This window comes from Gymnogyps californianus, chromosome 3, assembly GCF_018139145.2.
Source record: "Gymnogyps californianus isolate 813 chromosome 3, ASM1813914v2, whole genome shotgun sequence".
Lineage (NCBI taxonomy): Eukaryota > Metazoa > Chordata > Aves > Accipitriformes > Cathartidae > Gymnogyps > Gymnogyps californianus.
The window spans coordinates 62384295-62399881 of record NC_059473.1 but is presented as its reverse complement, the minus strand read 5'-3'; the positions used below and the strand labels follow the sequence as shown (position 1 = coordinate 62399881).

General features: G+C 44.7%; 1 protein-coding gene across 1 annotated transcript in view; it reads right to left on the bottom strand.

Moving 5' to 3' along the window:
• Positions 1–7171: 7171 nt before the first annotated feature.
• The window catches only part of TXLNB (taxilin beta), a 34827-nt gene continuing 26411 nt past the window's right edge, over positions 7172–15587 (bottom strand). The window contains exons 8-10 of the mRNA XM_050894306.1: positions 10311–10403; positions 9090–9185; positions 7172–7984 (exon numbers count right to left, since the gene is read on the bottom strand). Coding sequence (XP_050750263.1) covers positions 7172–7984; positions 9090–9185; positions 10311–10403 — 1002 coding nt within the window. The remainder of the gene's footprint in view (positions 7985–9089; positions 9186–10310; positions 10404–15587) is intronic.

Below are 15587 nucleotides of genomic sequence, written 5' to 3'. Positions count from 1 at the left end.
CTAGTCTTTAAGAAATAACAAATACCCTGCTGCTCACAACAGTCATCCACCTGGTCCTGTATTCTGTCTCTGGCTGTGGTAATAGGAAGACCACACTTTAGGTAGCGCTGAGATTAAGTAGTAAGTGAGCAGGATGTCAGTACACCTGAGCTGACCTAGTAGCTTGCTACTGCCAGAAGGACTATTCCCATTTTATCCATCAGCATTCTAACATGCTGGAAAACAATTCTTTTTTCCTTAGTTGGATTACTTTTCTGTTGAGCTAGTGAGTTAGATCAGTTCATCAGAGAGCCTGACAAGTGCCGGAGCCGGCGCAGAGGAGGGTCTGCAGAGCCGTAAGCTGGTGAGAGGAGCAGGACCTCCCCTGTTGTGGAAACAGAGAACTGTTGCAGCAGCTCAAACGATATTGTCAGCCCTGACCTAGATCTCGTGTGAAATGAAACCTGAATCTAATCATATTTTGTTCTATTTTTAACAAGGACTATCCAGCAAGCTGCAGCAAGAAGAATAGGTTTAGACCTGTCATTGGGTGGGAGAAGTGTGAGAAAGAGCAAAGGGCTGCAGGAAGTAGGTGAAGTGGTTGAAGAAATGGTGCTCTGCCTTTCATCCTTTCTGAGGAGAGGATGTGAGCTGGAGCACTGCAGCACTTGGTGTTTGGATGAGCCGCAAAGTGGAGGCTGTGGCCACTTGTGGTCAATAAAGATTGCTTTTTTGGCACTTTTCCTAAAAGTAGCTTCATTAAATGCAATGTGTTGGCCAAATTCTAATTGAGTAAATCCGTTCTGTCTCTCTCAGGGCCCCTGAAGTATCGGTTGGGTAAAATGTTCACTTCATAGGAACAGAGGACTTGCTAATGGCCCAGTAATTCAGCCCCTTGGATGGGATTCTCATTGGACGTCAATGTGTGGAGCTCAGCTGGCTCCAAAGGAGCTGCTCTGATTTACAGCTGCAAAGAGCTGGACCTTTATTTTCTGCTGATGGCAGCACCAGAATTATCAGGGCAAGGTACAAAAAAATAAGCAGTTAGGGAATAAACTGGTAATTGAAACGATTTCTTTCTATTACCAGACAGTGGTTGGATTCTGCTCGGAAAGTTTATACCTAGTGAAGGCCTCTGCCCTAACTCTCTGTATTTCTGCAGTGTATTGCTATTGCATTACAACCCAGAGCAGGTGGCCCTCAGCCCAAAGTGAAGTCATAAGTCATTCCTTAACATTTATAGCTTGAAAAGCATTTTGAGATCCTCTGAAGGCACTCTCTGTGGTGTATTTTGATAATCAGTATATACAATGATTCATGCAAATAAGAGGGCTTCCTGAACATCCTTTTTTTCCCCTTTTTTTCTTCCCCCCCCCCCCCCCGAAAAAAGGAATATTCTACTGATACAGAACTTATTTTCTTGATCAGTGAACGTGAGATATTTTTCTTCATCTCTTCTTTGTCTCGTGGCTTGTGGCCACAAGGTGCAACATCTTAGCCCAACTTTAGAACCCCTTTTTGTGCTGAGTGTAGAGTGTTTTGCTAAGGCTGCCTTTCTCTCAGGCTGGATTGCAAGTATTTCATCTGTGCCTCAAAGCTGAAGCCTACTAACTTTGTCAGAGACAGACTTGCACTTAAGCCTCTCCCTTTTTTTATTTTAAGCATAAAAATATTTTCAATGGGATAAACAGAGAAAGTAACCTTGAATCAGAGATGCATGAAGAAAAAAAAAAGGGCCAGGATCCAAATACAGGGAAATGTAAAGCTTTTCCCAGTCTTCCAGTCAGGGCTGCAAGCAGCTGTGACAGGGAGGGAGGATGATGTGGTTGTTCCCTCCTTATGGGACATCCTTATGGGACACAGAGCACATGATTCATTAGGCAACATGAATGGGTGTATGTGCATGCCTTTGTCACATCCTCAGGGTAAATCCAGGACTGCCCTAGCCTGGGTGCATGACTTCAGTTGCTCTGTCTGGCCATGCTTACATTACGTGGCTCCCTTGAGTAGGGGCAGAGAGCAAAGAGCATTCCCTTTAGACCCTTGTCCATACACATGTGATTTAGATATTGTAAAATACACTATTCTGGGCTTATTTCTGAACTGTTACCTCTTTTGGCTCTTCATATGCCCTTTCTGTCAGACCATCTCCAAATATAAGAAGGAGTGTGGAAGCTACTTTGCTGATGTAGAAAATTGTTCACAAATGGCATACGCCCTGGCGTCTTTCTTTACCACCCCTCTCCCAAGGCCAGGACCGAAACGTAAGAACCTCCGCCTCTCCTCGCCGTGCCTGCAGAGGGGGAGCTGGCCCATGGTTTGTTCAGCTGTCTGCGGCCCACGAGCAATTACCGCTTGACTCGCTGTGTTGGGTTAAGTGTGATGAGGGGCCGGGGCTGCAGGGCGACCTGAGCTGTCAGCCATGTGAAGCTGTGAGCCAGTGGGGACTGTGGATGATGACATTTCTGGGTTTCCCTGGGGTTTGAGCACTAGCCTAGCACTGTCCTGCCATAGCCACAACCATCGTCTCCTGCTGCATCTTCGAAAGGCATCTGATGATAAGTCTTTTCTAAGTAGAAAAAACAGCATTGCACAGTAGTGAACCATGTCAGTGCAAAAAATTCGTGGGAAAGGGAACCCGCCAGCGCAGCAAACACCCTTTCTCCACGTCTGCCCTTCCCTGTCCACCCGACTCCCTCATCCAGCTAGTACGTGCTGCATTGCTGGGCAGGCCGACTCGAGGGCAGGGTTATCTCCGTTCCTTATGCTTGCCCCCTGGCTCAGCAAAGGTCATGGGTGAACATTAGTATGAACGGCAATGCAGGGGTAGCAGGTAGGCCCAGGAGAGGAACAAGTCCTGCTGCCATTTCCTAATAAGGTGAAAAGAAAAGTCTAAATTCAATACAGATGAGCGCAACGATGTTCATTGCAACATGGGGTGGTGTGAATCTGGAGACGACTGCATATGTAGTTGATTGCAATCTGACTGGCAAAGTGAATTTAAAGATTACATTAATAATGAAGCCTAGAATGAAAGTTTCACTGTATTTTACCGTACATCCCTGTTCTGGGTCACTTGCAGTATTGCTGCAGTTCTGTCATCTGGATTGTATATTCCATGCCTGCATCTATTTCTGTTCAGTTTTGTGGGAAAAGTTAAGCTGAAACATCAGCTGTTTCTTACTAATCTCTCATCAACAAGATTTATCATTACTGTGGTCTGCCACAGGGATCAGAAATTAGGTGAGAAGGTCATGCTAGCATAATGGATGTGATTTTAGCTGTCATCGTGAAAATCCCCTCACATTTGGATAAACTCTGGGTTATTGAAAAATGTTGTGTTTTACATGTTCAGCAGGGGAGCTGTTAAATTTTTGAGGTGACAAAGGTCAGACATGCAGAAAGGGAAAATATTTTTGTTCTTTCCTTGCCACTTTTACAAATAAAGGCTGTTGCTGGTTTGGAAGCAGTGCAGCAATGGGTGGTTTTGGTAAGGAGGACATAGCTACCATCACCACCTTTCCTCACCCCCAAATCTGTGCCTGGTAGTGTAGGAATAACTGTGTGAAATAAAAGCAAGACTGAAGGAGGCAACCACAGCACACACCAGGATTGATGAGACTGGCAGTATCAGTAGGAGAATGATGATAAGGATGAACAGCAGGGAAGACGCATGTCTCACTGCTACTTACTGCCTCTGAATGATCACAGAAGTGTAGTGGATTTCTGTGTCTTGAGTGCGGAGGTACCTGAGGGAAGTGCAGCAGAGCTGATGTACAGACTGCAGTCCCAAAGGCTTTTCACAAGGACACTGCTACCATGCCGAGGCAGTTTTGTATTGGGTACCAGTACAAGAAGAGAGCAAGAGGAGGCCAGCAATTAATGTTGAAGAGTGAGAGAAAGTAGGTTAACACACAGAAATCTGTGATGGTGATGGTGATTTAAACTGCCAGTCTGATGCAATGGATGACGAACAGGTGCATGGTTAAATTTCGTAGATTTTTCCACCTCTACTGAGGGTACTCCAGCCTCCCACAGCTCTATAGGCCATGAGATTACACATAAACCATCCCCGTAGTTTGACACTAAATGCTCTATCCAGCCTGGGATCAGCCAGAATTTTCCCTACAATTTTTTCTCCCATCTCTTGCAAACACGTGAGGCCAAATCCTGGAACTAAAAGCCAGGAGGGTCACTCTCCTGTGTTTTCAGTGTTGTATGTGGGCACTGAGAACGAGGAAGAAACTGCTGGGATAAAATGCAGTTGGTAGATGGTATGGAAGAAGAGAAGCAACAGGTATGTGGGTAGAAATGCACAATGTAATAGGAATTGCAAGTATGTGAGTGCAGTTTTAGATGCAAGAATTAAAAGGGCAAAAATGAGGAAGGCGGAATAGAGTGGGAGTGATTTTCCCAGAAGGCTGTGTAATTATTCATGAAGGATGATGCTGTAAGAATCAATCATGACTATGTAGGAAGTTTTTATCTGTAGGATCCTTGTCTCCCTGCTTGCTGAAGTTGGAAGGTATGAGGCAACAATTATATAATTAAAGATGCGACCATAATGATTATGCAAAATGGAACCAAGATAAAGTTGCAAGGCCATGTCAATCATTATTATTATGTAATTGAATATTTGAATGTATAAGAAAACTTCAACAATTAAAGGCATTCTAAGGGCCTACTTGAAGAAAAAGAAGTTGGTTTCATGCAGGTAATTACTAAAATGGCAACAGAATCAAACAAGACCAAGAAAGGAAAAAAAAAACATTAACGGGTATATGAATTGCATTAATTTTAAAAGTCACCCTAACAACACACAAAACTTGTACTTGTAATGGAAACTATATTTCTACAGACTTAAGTCAATGGAAGCTAAAAAAAGTAAATCAGGTGAGTATAACTTTTTATCTTAGGATAAAGATTTGTTATAGGTTAACATTTTCACAGGCACATAACTGGCTTGGTTTTCAGAGATGGCCATTCGCTTAGGGCTTTGAATCTGAACATTTGATGGGATTCATCTTGCCTAATTTAGACACCTAATAATAGACATTTTAAATTTAAGCTAGTTGTCTTAGGCTGGCTCTAGAATCAGTGAAGAGAAATGGCATCCTCAGAGAGAAAGTAATTTCTTCTGTCTTGGATGCCAGTCTTACCATGAGATGACTTGTCCTCGAAAGATGCCTATTCTTCTCCACTGCTTATAAAAGGAGCTTAAGGTAACTAAGACTTGAATGATCTACTTTCAGGTGATTAAAGACATGAAATAAATCCTGTCGGTCTTGGTATCTAACATAAGGCATCCACATTTGAAAACTGTAGTCATAATAGCTACTTGCAAGGCCATATCAAAACAAACTGTTACAAATCACGCTTTGTATACTCCAATGGTTAGCTCTTGAAAAGGCTGGACCAAGCAGTGCAGACACAGATGTACTTAACCAGGGTGTGGACCATGTTGGCAGTAAGCAAAGATTCAAACCCCTCTTTTGGAGGGTGGCGTGCTGGAAGGACTCTGACCACAGTCCCTCACGGTCTGCCAAAGATGGCATCTTTTCTCTTGGTTCACCTGCATTTCAACTCAAGCTTGAATGAGTCACTTTGTCTTCAGGGACTTCTTGGGATTTATCTATAAACATGGGTTTGTTTGATTGTAACATTTCCCTTTCCAGCCTCTGGACATCTTGTTTAATTGTCCTTTTCAAATTCTTAAGCTATCCAGCTCAGACTCGAAAAGGCCTAGACTGAATTCGGAGGAAGGGGATGAGAAACAAGAAATGTGCCAACAGGATTTTTTTAACCTTCTTCCCAAAAGCCTTCTTACTCTCCTTGCTTGAGACCATACAGCAGTCTGGGTAGGTACCCTCTCTTGCCCCCTTCCTTCTTCATCTTTGTTCTTGGTGCCAGAATCAACCAGTTTCTGACAAGGCGGCTACATTATTAAGCAATGGTGTGTTGGCAGGCAGATGGGAAGAGCTCGTTAGACAAGAGAGGGGATGAGAATGTAGCCAGTCCCCGAAGGTGTCTGTGAGAGGGATTCCTGCTTTCCTGGTACCTGTTTGCTTCTGGGCTATTTATTTGTGCTCCACTCCAATGAACGGGGTGACAGGCGAGTGTGCTCACCCTTCTCCTGGGAGCATCAGCACATGCAGCAGGGCCAGGAAGAAGCTGTGGTGAAGAGGTTCATGTGGCTGTGACTGGGAGAGATGGCACCATCCAGAAGCATGATCTCAGGGGTATCTTCTGGAATACATTCTGGTACTTTCTAGTGTAGCTCCACTCTGCTTTCTGCTCCTGGCCTAGAAGCTGGGACCAGCAACCAGCTTCTGAACTTCTGACCTCATTGTGGGCTGGAAACAGCCATGAGCACCTCTGTTGGGCTCATGATCCCAAATGGTATGACAAACTAGCAGGTTTCTGTTGGATGCAGAAAGAGGGTTCTGACCCCTACCTTGGGAATTGCCATCAATTTGGAAATTGCTGTTGTTTTCAGTCATTTTATGAGGAATCTAGAAAAGATCTTCTCCCCTCCCCTGTAGTTCTGTTGAAAACAAAACCGCTTTTAGAACACTAAGCAGAAAAGACCAATTCAAAGTAAGGCTAAGAGCTTGTGGGTGTTCAGGCCACAGTGCTGAGTGGTAGTTTACTCGTACAAAAATTCACCTTTTGTTATGCCACCTCTCCTTGGATATGGCTGACCACATTGATGGTTTCACTATTTTACTTCGTAATTACAGATTCCTTTCACCTCATTTATTAAAATCACTATGTGTCCAAGTAGACCATCTTTTATGCAACGTCATAACAAATAGATACAATTAATTCTGAGTCTTTAAATATATGTATGTGAATTGCAATGATTTTTGAAACATGAAACTTCAACACTTTAAAATTATTTTGCTGAATGAGATGACTCATTATGCCTCGGAAAAAAGATCCTGTAATTTCATTGTATTTTCCTGTCATTAAGAAAATATTATGCTTCAAGCAGATGAAGGACAGCAAAATTTGCAGACCCATTATTACTGGATAGTGGTAGCAAAGAGAAGTGCATTACATTTGCCTACAGATATGTGAGTGTGTTTTAGCACCCACTTTTTGTTTCTTTAAAAAAAAAAAAAAAGTATCAATTTAGAGGACAAAGCAGAGCTGTGGTTTGTAGAAGACAAGCCTGGACACACCAGTGTCTTCAATCCACTGCTTCCATGTCTGTGTCCCCTGTTTGCTCTGCGGAGTGACCTTGGACAGACCGTTCCGCTGGGTCATCCACACGTTCTGCAGCTTTTGGTGGACTTTTCGTGGGTACTGGCGTATTCCCAAGGGGAGTGGGCATGTTTTGTGTGGGTGTTGGCACGTTTTCAGGGGTTGCTGGCATGCTTTCAATGGGTTTTGGCATATTCCCAGTGGGTACTGGCACGCTCTCGGGAGGTATTGGCGCACTTTCTGTGGGTGTTGGCACCCTTTCTGGGAGCGCAGGCATGCTTTTGGTGGGCTTTGGCACACTCTCGGTGAGCATTGTCATATTTTCAGCGGGTGCTGGCGTGCTCCCAGTGGGTGCTGGCATGTGTTCAGTGGGCGTTGGTGTGCTTGTGCTGGGCTGCTCACAGTGATTCCCGGCCTCTGACTGTGGAGTGAGAGGAGAGGGGAGCTCTGGCACCAGGACGGCATTACATGTTTGAGCGTCACAGGTCTCTGGATTGCTGCTGTTGCTTGGGAGGGACTCCTCTGCCTTGTGGGACACCCTGAAAGCTTCAGCCAGCTCCTTCAGCATGCTCTCATCAGTAGCGCGCAGTTCAATGCTCGCCTGCTCAGAGGAGGAAGGGCTCGTATCAGCGTCGTCGTCTTCTTCTAAGATGCCATTTCCATTCACCTCTTCAGGGAACTGTGCTTGCTTTATTTTTTTGTACAATTCATTCCTCTCTTCCTGCAGAGCCCGGCAAAGGTTCTCTAGCCTCTGGATTTTCAGCACGAAGCACTCATATTCCTTGGACCTCATGGCTTTCTGTGGTCAAAGACATCGGACAAAGGTGCGGACTGAGTTTGGGTGCATGCAATTCATTGGTGGAACTGGCAATTAAGAAACAATTTGAGATCTAGGCAGCTCTCACAGGACTCTGCCAGGTAGCTGGCTTTCCCCAACTGCTCTACAATAACTACGGTCTTTTGTACTGAAGCTTCAAGAGGAAATTCACCCCTGTTACTGCAGCGTATTAGCATTCTCCATACAGATTCAGATCAATTTCACTCAAAAATATTTGCAGGAATACCTGTTGATGATCTGTAGAGATGGAAAAACATAGTGGATATCCATACAGATAAGCATCCAAAAGCCTACCTGGACTTCTGGTGGGTGTGGGTGTGAATTTGGGGGAAAACAAGCTGTATTATATTTTTTGTTTATTTTGCCTCTAGGTTCTGTGAGAGCAGCCTGAATTGGAAAATTTTCTTGCTTCTACACCCAGTGAGGAAACAAGAGATACAGAAACCCATAGAAACAGCAATAGCACAGAGCTACAAAGCTAACCAGAAAAACCTGGTCCAAGTTCAGTGTAAGTTTGGGGTGAAGCTTCAGGCAGCCTCTTATCTTATTTGAACGAGTTCCAACATGCTTATGAATTTCCTCTGCAATGCCCCTGTGACAGCATGTTTAAAACTATGGTGAGCCACAGTACTTGCTTTTGGCTCTTAGAGTTTGCCTACACAGGAAGTTAACGAAAGGCATGAATTGAAAGTTCATTAGCTAGAGCACATTAATTCCCTGGGTGGATACTCTTATGCAGAAAGAAAGTAGTGTGAAGTGAACTAATGCCAATTTGCTTCTATGTGAGAGCATTAACAATCACACATTTTTAGAGCACTTAAAATTCACAGTTACATAATTCAGTTTCTCGTGGATGTAATGAATGTCTCTGCACAATCTAAAAGCCCCAGCAGCTGGGATTGTCTTTTGCTTTAAAGACATCTAATTATCAAGGTAGCTTGAAAAAAAGACCCTTAGATTCAAGAACAAAATTTTCATTGCCTTCTGGTGGTTTCAGGTAATCTCATCTCCTAGTTAAAGCTTTATGTGGGGAGAGAGTCATCCTGAGGAGAAAAAGACTGCTCACCTCTTCAATCATGTCCAGTAACGCTCTGTTACAGTTCTCAAACCTGGATTTCCATGTAGCAGTATCCTTTTCCAACTTCTTCATTTTCTTTGTCATCTATAGAAGCAGGAGGAAAGGCTGAATCACAACAGGAATTCCATGCTGCAGATGAATTTAGGGCAGCCCTTTCATTCAGGTCTTTGGCTGTACTCATAACTCTGCTACCAGCAGCTGTAGTGGCTGTGCTAAGTAATAAGTTATGTTAAGGGATGGATTTAGTTTTACGTAGCTGCCATATAACTTTCAGCCTCCAGTCTGTAGTCCTAAAGTAAGACCAGTTGATTATGTGGTTAAAAGGATAGGCAACTCCCAGAGTACAAACCATCACAAAAACAAAAGGCAAAGAAAAGGTAGCATTATTCTGTTTGTCTCTTTACCAGACCACAGTGTTAGATTGCTGGGAAGTTAAAGAAGGGCTTGTATCTTCTGAGCCAGCACTGCCAAGGAAGTTCCCTCTGGATTAGTCACCTCTATACTACCTCCAAACCACACCACTAGCTAAATAGCACCATCTTTCCCTTTGGTTTTCTGCAGACTGAACTCTCAGTGAAGATCATTAGAGGTTGCCTGGATCAGGGCACCAGGATTTTGGGCCCTGGTGGCAGAGCAGAACATTGTTTATTATGAAAGTGGGTACAACATGTGGGTGTGTTTGGTTTTTGACTCCCATTCATTACAGGAAGTAAGTACACCAACTGCAAGGAAACAGTCACTTGGGCTTAATGGTGGGAAGGTGTTGGTGGGCTTCAGCTCTGCCTACGCGCTCCCGTGGGTAGACGTGTAGCCTGTGTCAACCTTCCTGTACCAGTGTCAGTCACCCAGGAGGCTCTGGGCACTCCTAGAGACATGGGCTGACAAATGCAGTTCCAGAGATACCCGCTTTGGTATCTCTGAGGGGTCTGTACCCAACCACCACATTAGGTTTTAGGTAAAATGTTTATTCTTCCAGGCAATTTTGGTTTTAGCTGAAAGGGAGAGTGAAATGTTCAGCTTGCAGTGCTGAAGTCTAAGCTGCTGTCAGTCGTGGCTGAGTGTGCCCCAGATCTTATTTGGATGTTGATGAGATTGTTCTCCAAAATGTGCAGAAATGGTCCCATCCCAGATAAAATTATTGCAATGAGAAATACGAAAATCTAAAAGGAAAGTCTCAAGCACAGAGTTCAGGTATAAGCTGCTACTCACTTTCTCCATCTCCTGTTTGAACGTGGCAAACACTTCATTGCTTTTGGTCAATGTTTTCTGAAATTCTTCAAATCTTTCAGAGTAGAGAGTGATCTGCATTAACAGAGAAAAAAAACCACAGTAATTTCAGAGTCTCCAGGACAGTGAACTTCTACTTTGGTAGAAGAAAATAAAATAAGTATTGTGTTTGGACATGGAAATTAGCTTCTGTTTGGAGACCATGAAGAACAAACATCAGGGAACTGAAACTCTCTGCATCTTTTTAAGGTTGCAAACTATTATGATTCCTCTGTTGCAGAAAGGTAAACTGAGGAAGAATAGAAAGACCCAGGCCAGTGATTTTAAAAAGACCTGGGAATTATGGGTGCCCTATTCTCCTGAATGTTACAGCTATGGTGTCTCTACACAGGGTGCCCAGAAGCAAAAGCATTCCCTAGAAGTGGAGACTTCTGAAAACATTTCCCTTGGTAACTCTGTGGAGACTTCAAGGGGACAGCATTAAAGTCTGCAAAGATTTCCAGTCCCTGCCTTTCCTCACAAGCCCTGTATACTGCTTTACTGTGTACAATTGTGGCTGACATCTACAGGAAAGGACTCCTAGGATGACCTACAGAATGGAAAATGATAATGTGATCCCTGGGCCATCTCCATGGGCAGGGACTGACCTGAGCTGGTCTGACCACTGTGCAGGACCAGGCAGTGGGATTAACTCAAGGTGAGAGCCAGCATGGTCGGAGCTGTGCTTGAGCTCTAAACCTTGCTTCACCACGCAGACATCACCAAACTCCAACTTTAACCTGCGGGCGTAAGCTCTGGCAGGCTTTAGCGGAGGAGCTCAGTACAGCCTGGCTGCCAAGCTGTTTACCTGCTTTCTTGATTACCCAACAAGCCAGGCTGGGAGCTGGGTGCTACCCTGGCTACACTGCTTCTGACATCTGAGCGAGCTGGGGCGACAGGCATCCCCACATCACGATGCAGCCGCAGTTTCCCCTCTTCCATCTTTCCAATCCCCACTTGGTGGCTCAGGCTGTGGCCAGGAGCTGCACCAGGCAGCACTTGTGCTTCACTGGACTCCACCGTTGAAGAGGAGCATCACTCCTCCCTTCCTGTGTTATCTGGCATGCAGGGAAGCCCCACCACTGAGCAAAGCCCACCCTTCACTTCGCACCACCATGATCCTGCACTGGATTCCTTCGAGCTGTGTCCCTGCACCGTGGCTTGAGCGAGCTGAGAGGGCACCTTGTCAGCTCTGGTTTGTAGCCTGTGTGTGGACTGCAGCTGTGGGCAAGGCCAGCAAAGGCAGAGAAAATAACCCCCTGCCAGCCTCTTCTGCCAGTTTCACTTCACTTCACTTCACTTCTTCACTTCACTCTGAAGCAGAGCAGAAGAAAGATCTGTTGCAATGTGCCAGCATTTAAGACTATTAGGGCTCCATATTTTGCTATCAGTTTACACCTGGTAGCCATGTGAAAGTTCATCTGTGGCTGTATTTTGTCAGTAAACCATATTTTTATATGTAAAATCTGTGGATGTTTTTGAAAAAAAAAGTTCTAAAGATCTAAGGTTAGTTTTTCCATAAGATTTTCTTGTTTTCTGCTTTTTCTGTTTTTTTTCTGGGTGGGAAAAGCACTTTCAAAGCTCCAAAATCATGCAGGATGCTATATAGATAAAGCACGGTTATCTGCTCTTTGGAAAAGAAGACCAGCTCCAACTCATCCACTTCCTTCTGGTGAACACCCGCAGAAGTGTTTAGGTGATCAGACATTTCATCTGTCCAGCCTGACAGCTCTCATTAGAAAAAGAGTGATTGGTGTAACACGTGGCAGCTGAGGCAGGGTGGGCGCAGAGCAATGGGAGGTTCAAGAGCAGCCTGCAGTATTCAGGCATCTGGCTGGAGGCTAGCTGCCCTCTCCGCACCAGCGGGGAGCTGACTAAATGATTAGCTAGGAGCTTTTATTTTGTGTAGTGCCAGCCAACACACACTCTCCCCTGATACTACTCTTCAGTTACTGAGCAAAAGAAAATTTAGAAAATGTTGCTAATAGTGGGGTGGGTTTAATTCTGATTTTGAAATCAGATATGGTTATATTACGTTTCATGTTCGTACTGGCTAGTTGTTATGACGCCCCTTGTCATGGCCATAATTGCAGTGTACTGTGGATGTGCCTGAGCTAAGTTTAAACTAGGTAGTCAGGGTCTCGGTGGCTGTGAATACGGCACTGGCTGCAGTCCTTCCCTGCCGAGCTGGGTGAAGGCACGGGAGGTTAATCTGTGCAGAGCTCTGTGGTGCCAATATCGGAGCTAGCTGACATGAAGCTTGCATGTGTGTATTTATACTAGGCTGTAGCCAGAGCTGTGACCTATGCACAAAGAGAAACTCAGAGGGATTTGTTTTAGCAGCCCAAGCGCCACAGCGTAAGTGGGACACTGACACCAAGTGAGACATTTGGAATAGACGTCGTGGCTCTAAGGAGAAATGCCTGAGCATCCCAAAGCCAGGTGAGGGAGCAGGGGTGGGAGCCAGCAAACCAGGGCTCCTAGTCCAGAGCCGTTGTCTTAAAAAAACTCACCTCAATTGTCTGTCTCTGCTTTTCCCTTCCAACTTTTGCCTATTTTTTAATTAGATTAAAAACCTTTCAGGTTTTAACAGGGCAAGCTCTGATCTCAGCTGGGGCCCTAGGCAGTACCATAGCACCAAGAATAGCTTCTGCAATTTAAATCTGAGTAATAAATAAATGTTTTCATAGTGGCTGGGAACAAGCTGTGAGAGCTGCCTCTCACTAGGAGCATGCACTCGTGCTCCTTGGTTAGGGAGATGAAGACCCCCTTGCTGCTGCCCACTGCCCATCCAGCACCCCTGACAGCGTGGGCAGGGAGAGGGGAGGCAGCGCTGCTGCCAGGTGAGAACTTGTAAGTGCAAGGCTTTGGGAAGTGGGGGCATCTCAGCATCGCCATGCCATGAGGGTGCTACAGCAAGGATGCCCCTTCGGCCCTGTTACGTTCTTCTCGGTTGCCATAGCTCAGTGGTTGCACTATGCTGGCTATCAAAAATTAAAGGGCTTGGCTGACTTTTATCTTCTCACTTTGTTTCAAAGCACGAAGCTAAAGAAGTCTGCCTAAGCAACATGCCTGGGGAGGGCGTGCAGCGTCCTGGGAAGTACCACTGTGGTTTGGGTGTATTCCCTCAGCTGGTGCCAGATCCCTGTCACCATTTGGAGGGCCAGGTTTGGCTGTCTCAGGCACACTGTGCCACCCAGAGACAGGCTGGCATGAAGCTGATGTCCCCTGATTCCTTCCAGCTCAAGGAAGCAGTGGATGTTCATCACCTCCTCTAGAATGGAGTGGTATCTCACTCACTATAGCAGGCAGTGAGGGCTATATTATGGCTTCTCCTTATCTCACTGACCAATGTCTTGTCATAATTTCCATGCAGCTGTTCCTCTGTTAATATCTATTTGTTGTTTTGTGCTGTTTGCATCAAGGAGCTCTTTATGCTCTTTCTGTTCTGCGCTCGCACAACGGCTTGCACGATGGCATCTGGTCCATGAGGGAGGCCCTTCAGTGCTACCATAGTGGAAATAATAATAATAATGATGATGATAATAATAATGTTATTATTCCCAGTAATTCCAAATGGAGGCTGCTGTATAAGTGACAGAGATCTCACACTTGAGCAGAACACCTAACTGCATGTTTCATTTCAGCAAGTGAATCACTTAATTTTTGTCTATGCAAGTCTGCAAAGGGCACATGTATTATCAATGCCTTTGCAGACTTGTTTGACTGGATTTTTCTAAAAACAATTTTACCGTTTCAAATGTATGCTTAATATATTCTAGCTTTTATCAATACCTTCAGTTTCATTAAACTGGCTACAGAGGTCTGCCTGCATACAAAACTCACTCTGGTTGAACATAAAAGTTTAATTAAAACCACTCTCAGAAAATTGGGAGCAGGTTTGCAGTCGGGAGGGACTCAGCTAGAGGCCTTTGAGGTTTGATTGCAGAACCTGTCAAACTGGTATCAGCAGCAGTTTGTGTGATATTCTTTGGTGCCCTACCAGTTTATCTTAGCCTTTGAAAAAACACATACAGGACTAAACCTCTCTTAGCATGTTTCCAGGTTATCAGTTTAATGCTAGTCTTTCTTGACTGCTCAACAGGTAGGAATTAGACCATCTACAAGGGCAGAGCTGGAACAACTCACCAGTACAAGTAACTGTGAGCAAGGGCTAGGAGGGGGCTTCCTGATGGGTGAGGAGATGGGCAGCTGCAGAGGGGCTGAAGGACTGACACACCCCCCACACCCCCAAAGCTCTGCTGTGGAGGACCTTTCTCACACACAGGTCAAAGAAGATAAATCTACATGACTGCTTCTGTAAGTCCAGGAAAATCTACCGATGCTGTCTCTTTTTGATGTGAAAGTCCAGCATGTCATCTAGTGTTCTCACTTGTATTCAAGGCTGATTATTGCATTGCTCTCAAAGTGTAGTATATACTGCCTGTTTCTTGTTTTTACTGCCTTTCACTCCAGCCTGACTCTTAGTGCAATTTTGGCAAGTAATTTTATTTTATTGAATGTTTCAAATTCCAACTAAACACTGAAATCCTAGAGGCCCCTTTGTATAAGCCCTTAGTAGGCAGAATTCCTGCTAAAGTTAATGAAAACGCTGCCTTCACACCCCAGTCCAGAAAAGCACATGAACACATCGGCTCCAGTGTAGTAAACATGTTTCATGATATGTACGTACTCCAGTGCTTTGCTGGATTAGAAACCTGCATGAAGGGTAGTTATGGTGAATAATCAAGCCAAGGCACACACATTGTTGTGTGGTTGAGTACTGTAAACACTCATAAATCACAGCACCATAGAATGGCTTGGGTTGGAAGGGACCTTTAAAGATCATTTAGTCCAACCCTCCTGCCTTGGGCAGGGACATCTTTCACTAGATCAGGTCGCTCAAAACACCGTCCAACCTGACCTTGAATACTTCCAGGGATGAGGCATCCACAACTTCCCTGGGCAACCTGTTCCAGTGTCTCACCACTCTCATAGTAAAGAATTTCTTCCTTATATCTGATCTAAATCTACCCTCTTTTAGTTTAAAACCATTACCCCTTGTCCTATCACTACAGGCCCTTGTAAAAAGTCTCTCTCCATCTTTTTTATAAGCTCCCATTAAATATTGAAAGGCTGCAATAAGGTCTCCCCAGAGCCTTCTCTTCTCCAGACTAAACAACCCACATGCCACAGTATGATTTGCAGTATGGGCATTAC